Source organism: Vulpes vulpes, chromosome 2 (genome assembly GCF_048418805.1).
Source record: "Vulpes vulpes isolate BD-2025 chromosome 2, VulVul3, whole genome shotgun sequence".
Lineage (NCBI taxonomy): Eukaryota > Metazoa > Chordata > Mammalia > Carnivora > Canidae > Vulpes > Vulpes vulpes.
This window is the reverse complement of record NC_132781.1, coordinates 34,712,400-34,730,916: the sequence shown is the minus strand read 5'-3', so window position 1 is coordinate 34,730,916 and position 18,517 is coordinate 34,712,400. Positions and strand designations below refer to the sequence as shown.

Sequence of the window (18,517 nt, the reverse complement as noted above, 5' to 3'; positions counted from 1 at the left end):
GGACATGGCCAAAATGCACATGAGAAAATGCTCTGCATGGCCAACATGCACATGAGGAAATGCTCTGCATCACTTGCCATCAGGGAAATACAAATCAAAACCACAATGAGATACCACCTCACACCAGTGAGAATGGGGAAAACTAACAAGGCAGGAAACAACAAATGTTGGAGAGGATGCAGAGAAAAGGGAACCCTCTTACACGGTTGGTGGGAATGTGAACTGGTGCAGCCACTCTGGAAAACTGTGTGGAGGTTCCTCAAAGAGTTAAAAATAAACCTGCCCTACGACCCAGCAATTGCACTGTTGGGGATTTACCCCAAAGATTCAGATTCAATGAAACGCCGGGACACCTGCACCCCGATGTTTATAGCAGCAATGTCCACAATAGCCAAACTGTGGGAGGAGCCTCGGTGTCCATCGAAAGATGAATGGATAAAGAGGATGTGGTTTATGTATACAATGGAATATTACTCAGCCATTAGAAACGACAAATACCCACCATTTGCTTCAACGTGGATGGAACTGGAGGGTATTATGCTGAGTGAAGTCAGTCAATCGGAGAAGGACAAACAGTGTATGTTCTCATTCATTTGGGGAATATAAATAATAGTGAAAGGGAATATAAGGGAAGGGAGAAGAAATGTGTGGGAAATATCAGGAAGGGAGACAGAACATAAAGACTCCTAACTCTGGGAAATGAACTAGGGGTGGTGGAAGGGGAGGAGGGCGGGGGGTGGAGGTGAATGGGTGACGAGCACTGAGGGGGACACTTGACGGGATGAGCACTGGGTGTTATTCTGTATGTTGGTAAATTGAACACCAATAAAAATTGATTCATTAAAAAAAAAATTTCAGTCTAAAACTTTTATGCATCAAAGAACACTCACAGAGTGAAAAGACAACTCAAAGAATGGGAAATAATATTTATAAAGCATATATCTGACAAGGGATTAATATCTAGAATATATTTTAAAACTCCTATAACTTAACAATAAAAATGACAAAAACCTGATTCAAATATGAGGAAAGGACTTGAATAGACATTTCTCCAAAGATAGACAAATGGCAAATAAGCACAAAAAACACCACTAGTCATTAGGGAGATGCAAATCAAAACCACAAGGAGATACCACTTCATATCCATTAAGATTGCTATTATCCAAAAACCAGAAAATAACAAAGGTTGGCAAGGATGTAGAAAAATGGAAATCTTTATGCAGTGCTGTTTTCTAAAGATTTTTTTTTTTTTATTTACTCATGAGAGATACAGAGAGAGAGGTAGAGACACAGGCAGAGGGAGAAGCAAGCTCCCCACAGGGAGCCCTATGCGGGATCCGATGCTAAGACCCCAGGATCACACCCTGAGCCAAAGGCAGACGCTTGTCCACTGGCATTGCTCAATGCTGTTTTCTACAGCTAAAACTGTACACCTGGTGTGGAAAACAGCATGTTGGTTCCTCAGAGTTATACAGAATTATAATACAATATAGCAATACCATCTCTAGATATATCCCAAAGAATTGAAAGCAAGGGCTCAAACAGGTATCTGTATACCAATGTTCACAGCAGCATTACAACAGCCAAAAGGTAGAAACAACTCAAGTGACCACTGATAGATAATGGATAAACAAAATGTGGCTCATACATAAAATGGATTATTCAGCTATAAAAAATAAAATTCTGATACATGGTACGACATGGACGAACCTTAAAAACATTAAGAGAAATAAGCCAGATACAAAAGGACAAATTTGTATGATTCCATTTATATGAAGTACCTAGAAGAGACAAATTCTTACAGAGTAGATAGAATAGAGATCACGAGAGACTGCAGCTAGGGACTCGGGGGAGCTACTATTTCATAGAGAATTTGTTTGAGATGATGCAAAATTTGTAGAAATGGACAGTGTTTATCATTGCACAAATTGCAAATATATTTAATGGCATTAAACTACACTTAAAATGATACATTTTATGTTATGCATGTTTCATTATTTTAAAAAAAGAAATAGCAATAAATATCAGAGGAATAGATCAGAGATTTGAGAAACCTCGGAGGTACAGAACTGAAAAGTGAGGTTGTTTTTTATTATCATCATTTTTTATTAATTATGTATAAGAATTACTTTGATAACAAATTAATTTTTAAAGCTTAAAAAAAGAAATTGTAATATTTCAAAAATGAAAAACTGGGAAACTTTTTTGACATGTTCTATAGAGAATTAATATCCATGCAATCTATTAAGAGTCTATACAAATCAATGAAAAAGATAAATATAGTATAGACAATAAGAAAATAAAGAAGCAAAACCCCTGGAACTATCAATTCCACTATTTAATAAAAGAAATAAACTAAAACAGAAACAAAATACTTTTGAAAGCTTATATTCTGTATCTTCCCATTCTTTTTTAGTTGAAAGGTAGAAGCAGAAAAATAATCCATTCGTTATACCAATCTATAAAACTGCTAAAAAGTATATTTAAATGTTAGTCTCTGTAGTTACACAATAATCAATCATCAACTTCAGTAACTATAAAAATACTGTGCTCAAAAAAAAAGAAATACTGTGCTAAATCTATTCCAAAAATTAAATTTAGGAGGTAACATTCCATTTATATTTAGAGTAGTTACTTTTCTTCTAGCAAGTAAATATACTAAGAATTTAGAATATATTTTTATTTATTATTATTATTATTTTTAAAGATTTTATTTATTTATTCATGACAGACACAGAGAGAGAGGCAGAGATACAGGCAGAGGGAGGAGCAGACACCATGCAGGGAGCCCGACGTGGGACTCGATCACGGGTCTCCAGGATCACGCCGTGGGCGGAAGGTGGCGCTAAACCGCTGAGCCACCAGGGCTGCCCATAGAATATATTTTTAAACTACTGAGACTGGCTAACAAAAATTATGTTATTTGAAAACCAGACAATATGGTTCATTGTTCAACAAATAGTCTGTTTTCTCTTTCACTGTAACTTTTTCAATGACAATTATATTATCGTCTATTTTAATAACTTTATATTAGATTTGGTTTTCCTCTCTATATACAAAAAACAGAAACAAAAAAATCCATACCAAACTGCTTCCTGGCATATAAAGAATCATTCTTACCATGTATTTGAAACCTAGCAGAATATGAAATTGTTCATTTACACAACTGGGCATTTCCAGCTCACTTCTGGGATTGTGATTGAGATTTTACTTTTCTTTAGCTCTAATTTTAATTATTAGTTTTCCTTAACATACCTGTTTGGTGTAAATTTTCAGACTCTGGGATAAGTATTGCTTTCTATTAAGAATTTTTAAGATGTTTATGTCCATTTTTTTTTTTTAGATGTTCTTGAAAAAAAAAAAAAAAAGCCTGTTTAAATTTCTTCTGAAAGCAATTCCTTCAATTTACCTACAGGACGACTAATTTACTGTCCCTGGCTAACAAAGTATGTGTCCCCTTCAGGCTGCTATAACAAAATACCTCAAGTTGGATAGCTTTTAAACATAAGAAATTTATTGAGTACAGTCCGGGAGGCTGGAAAATCCAAGATCAAGGCACCGGCATGGTCACATTTGGTGAGGGCCCTCTTTCTGGTTCATAGTTGGCATCTTTTTTCTCTGTCCTCACATGGGAGAAGGGGCAAGGTTTCTCCCAGGTCCTCTTTTACAAACACTAATCCTATTCATAGGAATTCTAACCTCATGACTTAAGCGCCTCCCAAAGACCCCATTCCTACTATCACCATCTTTAGGGGTTAGGATTTCAACATATGAAATTCTGGAGGTCACATTCAGACATAGCAGTATGTATATAAATGAAAAGACAATAGGAGAGCCAAAAAGTTATCAGTATTGCCACTCAAATATATTACTTATGTATGCTACTACGCTTACATATATAATTTCCTATGAGAAAAGAAAGGGGAATACCACTTCTCTACATTGGAATTTAGCTTAGATTTTGATAAAGTATGATTTTACTCTCAGGAATTATATGTAGTTTTAATGCTTTGAATATTAGGACTAACATATACCATATAACTCAATTTTACACAAGAAAATATTATTAAAAACCAGAGAGGTTAAAGAAGAAAAATATCTAGCCAAATACATGAAGTAAAAAAGATAAGTAACAAAGGAAGTCTGACTTTAGATTCAGATTAATGAAACATTCAGAAGTATAATTTATGAAAGTAAAGAATGCACTTTTTTCCTTCAACTGTGAAAAAATCCAGTTGTCCCTAAGATTAAAAATAACATACACATAAACAATCCTATATAACTAACACCACTTGAAGACTTTTAGTCTCTTAGAGTTTCAAGTAAAACAGAACAACCAATATCTTAAACAATAAATAAGTAAAACAATGTATGATGCTTAGGAAGGCATAATTCTTTTGTTGCTTCTGAACTCTGGAAGTTTATCACGGTAATCCCACGTGATTTTTTTTTAAAGGCAAAAGAAACAATAAATATTCCCGTACCTTGTAAGATGGCAAGAAACACAAAATTCCTTGGCTCACAGTCTGACACACAGATAACAAAAGTGCTCCCACTTCATCCTGGAATTCAAATGTTTCTGTGTGCTGGAAGGTAGCACAGAGATTCCGACCCTTGGGGCCTGACCCAATGGTGCCCACCCAAACCTAGAATATAAATATGTCATATTAGAGTCATGCCTACACCAGGGCAGGCAAATTAGCATTTAGTTGAGAGCATTTAGTTATGTATGTCAAGAAAAGATCAAGCAACACGTTTAGAGGAAATTTATTTTTAAACTGTTGGTGTTTCTCTATTATCATTAATTATATATAAATCTAATTTATAAAAATTTAACTTTAAATTTTACTTTTAATTTTACCACTGACAACTTAAGATAAAACCATAAAGAGTTTTACCTATCTATTTCCTCAACAGCTTTGCAAAACTAAACACAGTAGCAAAATTTTGTGGGATGTGAACAAATGAAATGAGTAAATTAGAAGTGACTCCAAACTCTTAGAAATGAAGGCTTGTATGATCTGCTGTAGATAAGTCTCTAAGACTCAACTATGACAAGAGCTAAGTATATTCAACATGAATATACTTAACAAATTTACAAATTCACTGAGGCTCAAAGATCTACAATCCTAAAAAAAAAATCAGACCCACCAATTTTACAGTTATTTCCTCTACATTTATACAGATCTAACTTTAGTATACTTGACTAAGAGACAGAAAAAACTTTATTTGTAATCTAAAGAGAAGAAAGACCTCAGATTGTTTAAGAATATAATAGTCCTATATTTTCAAATGATGCAGGAGATTGAGGTACATTTTGCAAGATGATAGCTGATGGACACCAGTTGGTTTCATCAACTTTTAAGTAAATTAACTAGTAAAGACAAACTGATATTAAGTGTTTCCTGACATGAGGCAATAAGAAGTAAGAATATTACCTATACAGTATTGTTACCAAACTGTTTAACATGAATCTTATCAAGAGGAAACAATCAGATAAAATCCAGACCATAAAACATTCCTCAAGATAAACGCTGACTTAAATTCTATAAAAAATGTCATGAAAGACCAAAAAAAGAAAAAAAGGGCAAAAAACAGTATTAAAGACTAGATATATAAAAGTGCAATATATAATTCTTGATTGGATCCTAGATCAAGAATAAATAGGTATAATGACATTTTGGAAATAACTGGAGAAATATAGACACTAATATACCAATACTAAATTTCTTGGATATGATCATGGTATCGTGGTTATGTAGGATTACATTCTTATCCTTTTTTAAAAAATATTTTATTTATTTGAAAGAGGGAGACAGGCAGAGGGAGAAGGAAAGAAGGAATCCAATCCCAAGAGTGGAGGCCTACGTGGGGCTCAATCTCATGACCCTGAGATCATGACCTGAGCCAAAATCAAGAGTTAACCAAGGTGAGCCACCCAAGTGCCCCTTATGTAATTGTTCTTTAGAGACATGCTAAACTAATTAAGGGAAAAGTGTCAAGATGTATGCAAATTACTTTCTCATAGTTTATCCAAAAAATGTGCATTATACATATATATCTGTATGATGTAACTGTTAACATTTGCAATATTCCTCTTCTGTCTCTCACATATACACCTGCAAAATGTTAACAACTGATGAATCTAAATGAAGGGTATAAAGATGTTCACTATATTAATACTATTTTTTGTACCTTCCTAAGTTTATAATTGCTTAAGATAAGAAGTTGGGGGCATCACCAAATGAATGGACAACCAAAATGTGGTACATAAATACATACAATGGATTATCATCCACCCTTAAGAGGAAGGAAATTCTGACTCAGGTTACAACATGGATGGACCCTGAAAACATCATACTAAATGAAACAAGCTACTCATAAATAAAAATGCCTGTGGTTCCACTTAAATGAAGTATATAGAGTATCAAATTCATAAAAATAGAAAGTAGATGATAGTTACCAAGGGCTGAGAAGAGGGGGAAACGGAGACTTATTCAATGGGAAAAGAATTTCAGTTCTGCAAGATTTGAAAAAGTTCTCGAAAGTGGGTGTACAACAATGAAATATACTTAATAGGATTGAACTATACCTTTAAGACTGGTTAAGATGGTAAATTTTATGTTGTACATGTTTCATTATTTTTATTAAAATAAAAATGAGGGGTGCTTGGGTGGCTCAGTTAAGTATCTGACTCTTGATTTCAGTTCAGGTCATGATCTCAGAGTTGTAAGAGAGAGCCCCACGTCTGGCTCTGCACTGAGTGTGGGTCCTGCTTGAGATTCTCTCTCTTCTCCCTCTGCTCTACTTCCCTCCCTCTCTAAAGAAAATAAAAATAAAAATATTTTTATAACAAAAATAAAAATACTTTTATATAACAAAAATACTCAAAAAAGGCAAGAGTTTACTCTTTAAAGAGTTTACTCTTTACTCTCTAAAGAAAATAAAAATAAAAATATTTTATAACAAAAATAAAAATACTTTTATATAACAAAAATACTCAAAAAAGGCAAGAGTTTACTCTTTAAAAAGATTATTGAAGTGATAGACTTACACTGACACTGATTAAAAAACCAAAACCATAGATCCAGAGAATACAAATTGGCAATATCAGATAGGAATAAGAAAAACATGGCTACAGATGTTAAAAAGGTAATAAAACACTTCACCATAAAAAATAAATTTTTAAAAATTGGGGGAAATATAATAGAATTCAACTGAACAATTAGCATTTTTACTATTATAATCCACTGACATTACAGGTTAAATGGGCTTTTGTATACTAGAGTGAGAACATAGAATCTATAACAACATTCTTATGAGAAAACATGTTAAATTTATTAATAACTTCCTATATTTTTGAACCTCTAAAAAAAGGAAACTTAAAACTATGGAACATGATAGCACTGGGTGTTGTATGCAAGTGCTGAACCACTAAACTGTACACCTGAAACTAATATGACACTGTATTAACTAACTGGAATTTAAACAAAGACTTTAAAAAACTGTGCAACATATCTTTTTACCTCACTACTATTTATAGCAATGTCTCTAAACAGGAGCATTCTGGCATTATAGAAAGCACAATTCTTAGTTACATAGGAGCTTAATGTTCAAGGCCTCTACCTACTAAATATGAGTAGTTCCTCCCAAGTGATTGTGAAAACCAAAAATGTCCCCACAAATACACTTTGGTTGAAAACAACAGCTGTATGGGGTGCCTGGGTGGCTCAGTCAGTTGGGCATCTAACTTCAGCTCAGGTCCATGAACTCAAGGTCCTAGAATCAAGCCCCACATCAAGCTCAGTGTTCAGCAGGGAGTCAGTTTGTCCCTCTCCCTCTGCTCTTCCCTCAATCATGCTTGCTCTCTCCTTCTCCCTGTCTTTCATTTTTTAAAGAAAAAAAAAAAACCTTTATAAAGAACTAGCATTGTGTTAGGCACACAGGCGATGCCAAGTATGTAGCTAGCTGGTTTAAATTACGTCATAAAAAAGTAGCAGAAGGTAGATTGACAAATGACAATTCAAATATTCCTAGGAAATTAAATAATATTTATGTGGTATTGGTATAAAAACATTAAAATCTTAAGTTATAGGACTCATAAGAGTACTTTTAGTTCGTTTCAGATATTCAACATATGCTGAACACTAATACCAGGTATCAAAGTACAGTGGAAGAATGGGGACATAAAAAGAATAAGGATATACCACTGTCTGTTGGAAAAGAGAAGCACATGAACAAATAATTATGCAATAGGAACCATGTAAAGACATTAAAATTTTTGCTTTCTTTTTAATTATTTTTAAAAACCTAAAACATATTTAAGTTAAGAAACTGCAATATAATTTTAGCATCTAAAGTGTATATTTTTACTCATTGAGCTAAACAAATCAGTATTTCCTTTTGTTGACACTACCAAATAGCTGGCAGATTTTCCTTTTATTCTAAAGCTAAACTGTTGAATTTTCTAGCAGGATCTGTTAGTATTTCAGGTACTTTCAGTTTTCTTTATATAAAATTATATTGAGGTAAAAAAGACTGAGAGCCTCCAAAGAACATACTAACCTGTGACTTATTAATGACATGATTAGCCTCCAGTTGGATAGTAAATGTAACACCAAGTTCTGATGAAAAGGATTTCATTGGTGATAATGTTCCAGATGTCAAAACAATCGTCAAAACTTTGCCATTAATATCTGAAAAGGCCTAAAAGGAAACAATATTAAAAACATAAATTCATCTTTATAAGAGTTAAACATATTTATTTAATTGCTGGTATTGAGCAAGATGACAGAATCTTCATTTACAACATGACCGGCTTACCACAGCTGGATTTAAGCACCAAAAGTTTAGCACATGAACTGCAGTTTTCTGTCTTAAATGTTTTTTATTTTTTGCTGGAGCAAAGAATCCATTTTTATCTGAAGTATCAGTCTGATTTATCCAAGAATAAGTCTGTTGAATAGCAACTTTATAATCATCTGCAAATCTGAATGAAAACAAAATGGTAAATTAACGGCAATTAAATTATATGAAACTTATATAATGCCCCAGCTACACACAATATAAAAACTGATTAACTTAAAACTAAATCGAGGAGCACCTGGGTGGCTCAGTCAGTTAAAGCATCTGCCTTTGGCTCAGGTCATGATCCAAAGGTCCTGGGATTGAGCTCCACATCAGGCTCCCTGTCCAGCAGGGAGTCTGCATCTCCCTCTCTCTATTATTTCCCTTGCTTGTGCACTCTCTCTCTCTAATGAATAAATAATGTTAAAAAAGAAAAACTAAATTGAGACTCCTAGTGTTTTCCCAAAGATAACATTTTCCCCATCAACAACCCCAACACAAATTAAATTCAGTATTTTTTTTTAAGATTTTATTTATTTATTCATGAGAGACACAGAGACACAGGCAGAGGGAGAAGCAGGCTCCATGCAGGGAGCCCGATGTGGGACTCGATCCCGGGACTCCAGGATCATGCCCTCGGCCAAAGGCAGGCGCTAAACCGCTGAGCCACCCAGGGATCCCCTAAATTCAGTATTTCTGATAGAAAATGAGCCATTAAATCTTACAACCAACTTCCTCTTTCAGAGATTAGATATCACATAAACATCTATCCCTTACTATTTCCCATCCCTATGTTTTAAAATACATAAATCATGGCAGAGCCAGAATTAAAATCCAGGTCTCCTAACTCCTAGTCTAGAGTTCTTCGCTCTGTTTTACGTTATCAGCTACAAAACAGGTAAGTTATCCTTAAAGAAACTAAACAGTAGATTATACATTTTTATTATATGAGAAAATAAACGAGTTACAAGATTTTTAAGTTCCTTTAAAATATGGGTCTCAGACTCCATTAACTTTTAATAAAGGTACTGATCTCTGTGATCCCATGCAACTTATAACTTCTCTCAATAAGAGGTTTTGCACAAAAGAGCTATGCAAACTTCAGCTGAAACAGAATAAAATGTACTATTCTCTACAATCTCCTCACAATAATACTGACAGTTAATTTCACCCCTAGAGAGATCAGATCTCAAAGTTCAAGTCACAAACCCTACAATCTGTGGAGTGAGTTTTATAACAGTACTGGGAGCTAAAAACATTTAGAAGAAAACACAGGGGAAAATCTTAATGATACCAGATTTGGCAATATTTCCTGTATATACCAAACGCACAAGCAACAAAAGAAAAAATAAACTGGACTTCACCAAGATTAAAAAACTTTTGTGCATCTGACACTATCAGAGAGTGAGAAGACAACCCTCGGAATGAAAAATACTTGTAAAACGTATACCTGATATGGGATTAATATGGAGAATATACAGGTAACTTTTATAACTCAACAACAACAAAAAACTCAATTCAAAAATGGGCATAGGGGATCCCTGGGTGGTGCAGTGGTTTGGTGCCTGCCTTTGGCCCGGGGCGCGATCCTGGAGACCCAGGATCGAATCCCACGTCGGGCTCCCGGTGCATGGAGCCTGCTTTTCTCTCTGCCCCTCTCTCTCTCTGTGTGACTATCATAAATAAATAAAAAATTTAAAAAAAGGAATAGTTAAAAATGGGCATAGGACGTGAATAGACATTACTTCAATGAGGAAATGCAAATGGACAATAAAAATGTGAAAAGATGCTCAATTAGCCGTTAGTGGAGGGTGGAATAAATTGAAACCTGGTATAGTTCAAAAGCAGATACCACTTTATACTCATTAGGATGGCTATTATCCAAAAAGCCAGAAACAGCAGCACCTGGATGGCTCAGTGGTTAAGCATCTGCCTTTGGCTCAGGGTGTAATCCCAGGGTCCTTGGATGGAGTCCTGCATCAGGCTCCCTGCAGGGAGCCTGCTCTTTCCTCTGCCTATGTCTCTGCCTCTCTCTCTGTGTCTCTCATGAATGAATAAATAAAATCTTTAAAAAACAAAACAAACAAAAGCCAGAAACGAGTATTGGCAAGGACACTGAGCAACTATAAATGTTGTGCATAACTAAGGGAATCTAAAATATGCAGTTGCTATGGAAAATAGCATGTTGATTTCTCAAAAAGTTAAATACAGAATGACCGTGTGATCTGAAATTCCAGGTACGTACCTGAAAGAATTAAAAGCAGGGACTCAAACAGATACTTGTATATCAATGTTCACTATAGCACTATTCACAATAGACTAATGGTGAAAATAATCCAAATGTCCATCAACATAAAAGGTATAAACAAACTATGGTATATACATACAGTGGAATCTGAATATTCAGCCATAAAAAAGAATGGCATTCTGATATATGGTACGACTTGGATGAACCTTGAAAACATTATACTAAGTTAAATAAGCCAGATGCAAAAGAAGAAATATTATATGGTTTCACTTTATAAGAGATACCTAAAAGGGGCAAATCCAGGGAGCTGAAAGAATGGAGGTTACTAGAGGTTGTAGGAAGAGGGAAATGGTAAATATTGTTTCATGGGCATAGAGTTCCTGAAGAAGTTCTGGAAATGGACTTTCCAAAGTGGTGATGGTTGCACAACAATGTGAATATACTTAATGCTACTAAAAGGTACACTTAAAAGAGTTAAAATAGTAAATTCTGTTATGTATATTTTATCATAAAAAATTGGAACCAAATAGTACTATAATTTATTTTATTTTTTTAGATTTTTAATGTATTTATTCATGAGAAACACAGAGAGAGGCAGAGACATAGGGAGAGGGAAAGGGAGGCTCCCTGCGGGGAGTCTGATGTGGGACTCAATCCCAGGACCCCAGGATCACGACCTGAGCCAAAGGCAGATGCTCAACCACTGAGCAACCCAGGCATCCCAGTACTATAATTTAATAAGGGGTAGAGTGAAGGGAGTTGTTTCTCATTTTCCACATTTTAACAAATAGAGGCTTTATGCAATAAGAAGACACATTCTGACACTGGGAGAAACATATCTAAAACTATCCTTAAAACCTAAATGTTTAAGTTTAATCATATACAACTATAAATTTAATACTGCAGTAACTTTAAAAATGTATTTAAAATATATTTATTTTTTATTTCAATACTCATTTTCATTAATAAAGACTAATTTTGATTGATCCAAATCTGTGTCAATAAGAATAATACTTATACCCACTTCTTTACAACGAACCTAAGTACTCACACAAAATACAGATTAAACACATCCTGGCACCCAATAAAACTAATATTTTTAAGAGGAAAAACACAAATCATATATATTTACTAACCTGCTATTTTGCCTAAAAAGATAGTCAAACACCATAAAAAGTCCTTTGAGCATTATTTGAGTTGAAGCACTAATAATCGGCACTTCTCTTGTCTCCTCTTTACCATGAATTGGTAAGACTTTTTCTTCTTTTTGAAGGACAGCAGAAAAGTGTCCCTGTAAGAAATTACATTAAGTACATGGCAGGAAACGAGAAGAAGAGAAATACAAACTTCTTAAAACTATAATATAACCCAAATGAAAGATACATTGAAATTTTAGGGAAACATTGTTAATAAGTGCTAAAAGTATGTTTTAAATTCCTACATAGGGCAGCCCCGGTGGCGCAGAGGTTTAGCGCCGCCTGCAGCCCAGGGCGTGATCCTGGAGACCTGGGATCTAGTCCCCCGTCGGGCTCCCTGCATGGAGCCTGCTTCTCTCTCTGCTTGTGTGTCTGCCTCTCTCTCTCTGTGTGTCTCTATAAATAAATAAGTAAAATCTTTAAAAAAAATAAATAAATAAAATAAATTCCTACATATTCCCTCAATTGGTATCCTACAGAAAAGTACATCTTTAAGTCTCTTATACCACCAAATATACATTTTACTTACCATTCTCACAATAGTTATATCATAATTTTTTATTAATTCAATATTTTATTCATTTTTTTACAAGAGAACAGACCTACACCTTTATTTACTTTTCAGCAAGTTTAAGTCCTTGAGGAGTACAGCATTACATGGATTCTGTGGCCAATGGCTTTAGCAGGAAGTTTGCTTCAGAATTTAGGACAAACCATGCCACTGTTTCCATGAACACAAGTTACTTTTTCCCAGAATACTCTGGTTTTGTTTGGTTTGCCACCAGGAGTGTTGTTCTTTGTTTTGTACACATAAGCATATGTCTTGCTTAGTCAGAAGTCAGTTTCATCTCAAGCATAAACACCTTCAATTTTAAGAAGAGCTGTGTGCTCCCTCTGGCCCCGGAGACCCCGCTTATAGCCAACAAAAATGGCCTTGGACCACAGCCTTCCAGACATAATTGTCACTTTAGGAGTTCTGTTCCCGGGATCCCTGGATGGCGCAGCGGTTTGGCGCCTGCCTTTGGCCCAGGGCGTGATCCTGGAGACCCGGGATCGAATCCCACGTCAGGCTCCTGGTGCATGGAGCCTGCTTCTCCCTCTGCCTGTGTCTCTGCCTCTCTCTCTCTCTCTCTCTCTCTCTGTGTGACTATCATAAATAAATAAAAATTAAAAAAAAATTCTTTAAAAAAAAAAAAAAAAAAAAAGGAGTTCTGTTCCCAGCAGGCCTCCACAGGCTCCAAAATTAAGTCAATATTTATTTTTAACAAAATTGTGATTATATATATATTATACACTGTTATAGCTAACCCATATATAGTATACTGATCATATTTCCTTTCTTTAGTAACACTTTCATTTACTTTTTCCTAGTGTTTATGCTTAAATCAACCTTTTCAACAAACAAACCAATAAATAAATAAATAAATTCCCATATATTCCCAAATTCTCTTCAGAGTCAAAGACATTTTAACAATAAGTTATATATTTAGGAGGTTCATTACTTCTTGAGGCAATCAGGGTATTATTATAAAGTGCCCTTCAAAAGTAATGAACTAGGTATACCTGGCTGGCTCAGTTGGTAGGCCATGCAAACTTTGATCTCAAGAATGTGAGTTCAGGCCCCATGTTGGGTATAGAGCTAATTTAAAAACAAAAACAAAAACAAAACAAAACAGTAAAAGAGAACTAAAATGTGCCAAACAGTTTTTCCAAAGAGCTTAAAAGAGTTGATATGCCATCTAAATGCCTGAATGACTTCCAGGTAGTATTCCAATGATGAGAATAATATGACTGTATGACAAGCAAAAAATTTTAAATGAAAAAAGGAAATAATAAATGCTAAATACAAAATGTATACTAATTAGCTCATTTTTTGCATGTGGCTCATAAGTTTTAACAAATGTTCTAAAGTTAGATAGACAGCAGTGACAGTTGCATAATTCTGTAACTATATTAAAAACTACTGAATTGTATATATTTTTTTGAATTGTATATTTTAAAAGGGTAGTTTTCATGGCATGTGAATTATACCTCAATCAAGCTGTTAATAAAAAATAAAACAAAGAATTTTAAAACAATGCAGTAGACATATTCCTAAATGACGTAACACTGGTAATATAGTCTCTTTTGGGTAGCAATAAGACCAGGATATCTGTTTCACTTCCTGTGATAAACAATGTACTGGAAGTTTAAGCTAACAAAGAAAGAAAGAAAATGTGATGGAGTTGGAAGGAAAGAGAATAAAGTTACTACTTACAGACAGTATAATTACATAGAAAATTTGAGAATCCATAGACAAACCAGGTAGTATAAGATAGTTTAGCAAAGTGGTTGGCTGGCTACAAGATAAATAAATAAAAATCAACTACCACATTTATACAGCAGTAATAATTAGAAAATGTAATTTTAGCATTTGAAAAAGAAACAAATTTTAACTTACTTAGAAATAAATCTAAAACTCCTAAGACTTTTAAAAATAAAATAAAATTTTATTGACATATATGACATAATAAGTGAAGAACTTTATACATCTTATTTGTGAATAGGAAAACTCCCATATTATAAATATATCAACACTCTAAATTAACCCATAAATTCAGTGAAATTCCAACCAAAATTCCAACAGAATTTTTCATGAAAATTTACAAGTTAATTTTAAAATTCAGCCAAGATCATCCTCAAAGGAAAAGAACAAAGTGAAGAGATCCACCCTACCAGGTATCAGCATACTTCTAATGCTAGAGTAATTAACCAATATGACAGTTTATTTTTATTTTTTTAAGATTTTATTTATTTATTCATGAGAGACACAGAGAGACAGGAAGAGACATGAACAGAGAGAGTAGGCAGAGAGAGAAGCAGCCTCCCGACCCAAGCAGAAGGCAGTCAACCATTGAGCCGAGGTGCCCCAAATATGACAGTTTAGATAAACAGAATCATAGAACAAAGTCCAGAAATTAATTCACAAATAAATGAAAATTATATATGTGGCAGAAGTGTCATTACAAATCAGAGATAAATGGATGAACTTAGTAAATGATGCCAAAATTATACTTATAGGAAATAAAATGGATTCCCAACCTCACAATATAAACAAAAATGAATTCTAGGCTGATTTTATTTAAAAAAAAAAAAAAAAAGAACCACTTTTAGAAAATATAGTACAAGATAAGGAAAGACTACTTAAACTAAACTCAAATATAATTCATAAAAAAAACTGATACATTTGAATGCCTTAAAATAAAAAACTTCTAGAAAAATGCTCCATAAATAAAACATAGACACAAGACTAACATACAATGCAATAAGCAACAAAGAATTAGTATTTATAATACATAAAAGAAATAGCAACATATACAGAGATATATTTTCAAGGATGTTCATAACAGAATTTTTTCTTACTCTGGGAAAGCTGGCAACAACTTATATTTCAAATGCCAAATTAAGCAAGTAATTTAGAATATCTGCACTCACAAAAGTGCTACACTGCAATTAAAAAATCACGTGAAAGGGGTGCCTGAGAGACTCAGTCAGTCAGGCCTCCAAACTCTTGGTTTCAGTTCAGGCCATGATCTCAGGGTCATGAGATGGAGCTCTGTGTGCGTTCCACGCTCATTGCAGTCTGCTTAAGATTTTTTTCTCCCTCTGCTCTTCCCCCTTACCCCTGCTCTCTCTCAAATAAATAAATATTTTTAAAATAAAAATACAGATCATGTGAAAGAATATTAAAATAGTATTCATAGGGGCATCTGGGTCAGCTAAACCTCCCACTCTTGATTTTAGCTCAGGTTATGATTTCAGGGTCCTGAGATGGACCTGTGCTCAGTGGGGAATCTGCTTGAGATTCTCTCTTTCCCTCTGTCCCTCCCTATCATCTCACACATGCACTTTCTCCGTCTTTCTGAAATAAATCTTTAAAAAATAACAGCCCTGGGTATTACATAAGACTGATGAATCACTGACCTCTACCTCTGAAACTAATAATATATGTTAATTAACTGAATTTAAATTTAAAAATATTTTAAAATAAAAAAACAGTACTCCTAATATACTGTTAAATGAAAAGAGACTATAAAGAACATGCATCATATCAGAAATCTATGTTAAATAAATATATGCATAGAATAAGATGGGTGGATAAAAATCCAAAAGTTAATAATGATCATCTTTATGAATTTTCTTTTTCCTTTGTGCCTTTGTATTTCCCAAGTTTTTTCTTTGAGATATATTTATTTGTACATTTTTTATTAAAGTATAATATATAATGCACTAGTCTTAAATATACAGCTCACTAAACACACATACACACAACATGCACACACCCATGTAACTAACACTCACAATACAAAATATTCCTTGAATCCCAGATGGTTCCCTTTTGCCCTTTCTCAACCCAAACTGCTCCTTACCCCTGCACAGTAGTAACCATTATTCTGACTTCTACTAGTGTAAGAATATTCATTTCTTAATTTCATAAAAATGAAATCATACAGTTTATATTCTTCTGTGTCCAGTTTCTTTTACTCAACATTGTCTCTAAGATTCATTTATATGATTGGTAGTTCATTTCTTAAATTGCTGTCTAGTATTCTATGAATACCTCACAATTTATCCATTTTGCTAATGATATGAACTATTAAAATGCAAAGTTTATGCAAAAAATCATGGAAAGATGCCATGATATGGACAATACTTATAATACCACATTGCATTTTAAAAATGCAGGGCAAAAATCTTAAGTATTATCTGATAAAAATACATTTTTAATACTCATATGCCCAGAATTCTAGTGGTGACCATGGTAGCCATAGTTCTTATCTGTTTTAGTTCAAAAGCCTCTTTAAGTCTGTACATGAGGAAAATTATAAAATTCCGATAAAAGAAAACAAAGATCCAAACAAATGGAAAGATACTCTCTGTTCATAAATAGGAAGACTCAGAATTGTTCAATTGTTAGTTCTTCCTACTTTGATCTATAGATTCAAGACAATCTCAATCAAAATTCCAGAAAGTTACCTGGTAGATTGACAAGCTGAGTCTAAAGTTTATTTGGAAAGAAACAAACCAAAATAACCAACACAATATACTGATCAAAATCAGAGAACTGATACTACCCAACTTCAAGACTTATTACAAATCAATAGTAATGAAGATAGTGTGGTATTAGTGAAGGAAAAGACAAATCAATCAATGGAAAAGAATAGAGACTAAAAATGGACCCACAAGGATACAGTCAACTGATATTTAACAAAGTAACAAAGACAATCCAAAGGAGAAAGGATGGTCTTTTCAACAAATGGTGACAGAACATGCAAAGAAATGAATCTAGATACAGACCTTCTATCCTTCACAAAAATTAACTAAAAATGGATCAGACCTAAATGTTAAATGAAAACTCTGAAACTTTTAGAAGAAATAACAGAAGAAAATCTAGGTGATTTTGGTTTTGGTGGTGAGTTTTCAGACACAACACCTAAAGCATGATCCATCAAAGAAAAAAATTGGTAAGGTGAACTCTATTAAAACTAAAAACTTGGGGAGCCTGGGTGGCTCAGCAGTTTAGCACCACCTTCAGCCCAGGGCCTGATCCTGGAGACCCGGGATCGAGTCCCATGTCGGGCTCCCTGCATGGAGCCTGCTTCTCCTTCTGCCTGTGTCTCTGCCTCTCTCTCTGTCTCTCTGTATATCTCATGAATAAATAAATAAAATCTTAAAAACAAACAAAAAAAAAACTTATGTTTCAAAAAAAGACACTGTTAACAAATTGAAAAGACAAGCCACAGACTGGAAGAACATATCTGCAAGCATGAGTCCTGATGAAGGACTTGTATACCAAATATAGAAAACCCTTAAAACTCAATAATAGGAAGACAAAAGCATCCAACTGAAAAGTAGGCAAAAGATCTGAAGAGACATCTCACCAAATAAGATATATAAATGGCAAAAGAGCATGTAAAAAGATGTTCCACCTCAATGTTATTTAGGAATTGTAAATTAAAATAACAATAAGATACTACTACATATCTATTTGAATGGCTAGTATTCAAAACTGACAATTCCAAATGTTGGCAAGGATATAGAATAACAGGATCCCTTATTCACTGATGATGGGAATGTAAAATAATAGCACAGCCACTGTGGAAGATAGCAGTTTCTTGCACAGCTAAAAGTAGTTTTACCATCAATACAGCAATTGTACTAAGTATTTACCCAATGAGAAGAAAGC

General features: G+C 34.0%; 1 protein-coding gene and 1 pseudogene across 1 annotated transcript in view; both read right to left on the bottom strand.

The window, feature by feature from the left end:
* BRIP1 (BRCA1 interacting DNA helicase 1) overlaps positions 1-18,517 on the bottom strand; it is a 182,436-nt gene that overhangs the window by 96,799 nt on the left and 67,120 nt on the right. Inside the window, exons 11-14 of the mRNA XM_025996062.2 lie at positions 12,232-12,386; positions 8,824-8,989; positions 8,566-8,706; positions 4,485-4,646 (exon numbers count right to left, since the gene is read on the bottom strand). Of these exons, the coding sequence (XP_025851847.1) occupies positions 4,485-4,646; positions 8,566-8,706; positions 8,824-8,989; positions 12,232-12,386 (624 nt within the window). The remainder of the gene's footprint in view (positions 1-4,484; positions 4,647-8,565; positions 8,707-8,823; positions 8,990-12,231; positions 12,387-18,517) is intronic.
* On the bottom strand, positions 12,814-13,362 carry LOC112917945 (large ribosomal subunit protein eL33 pseudogene; annotated as a pseudogene).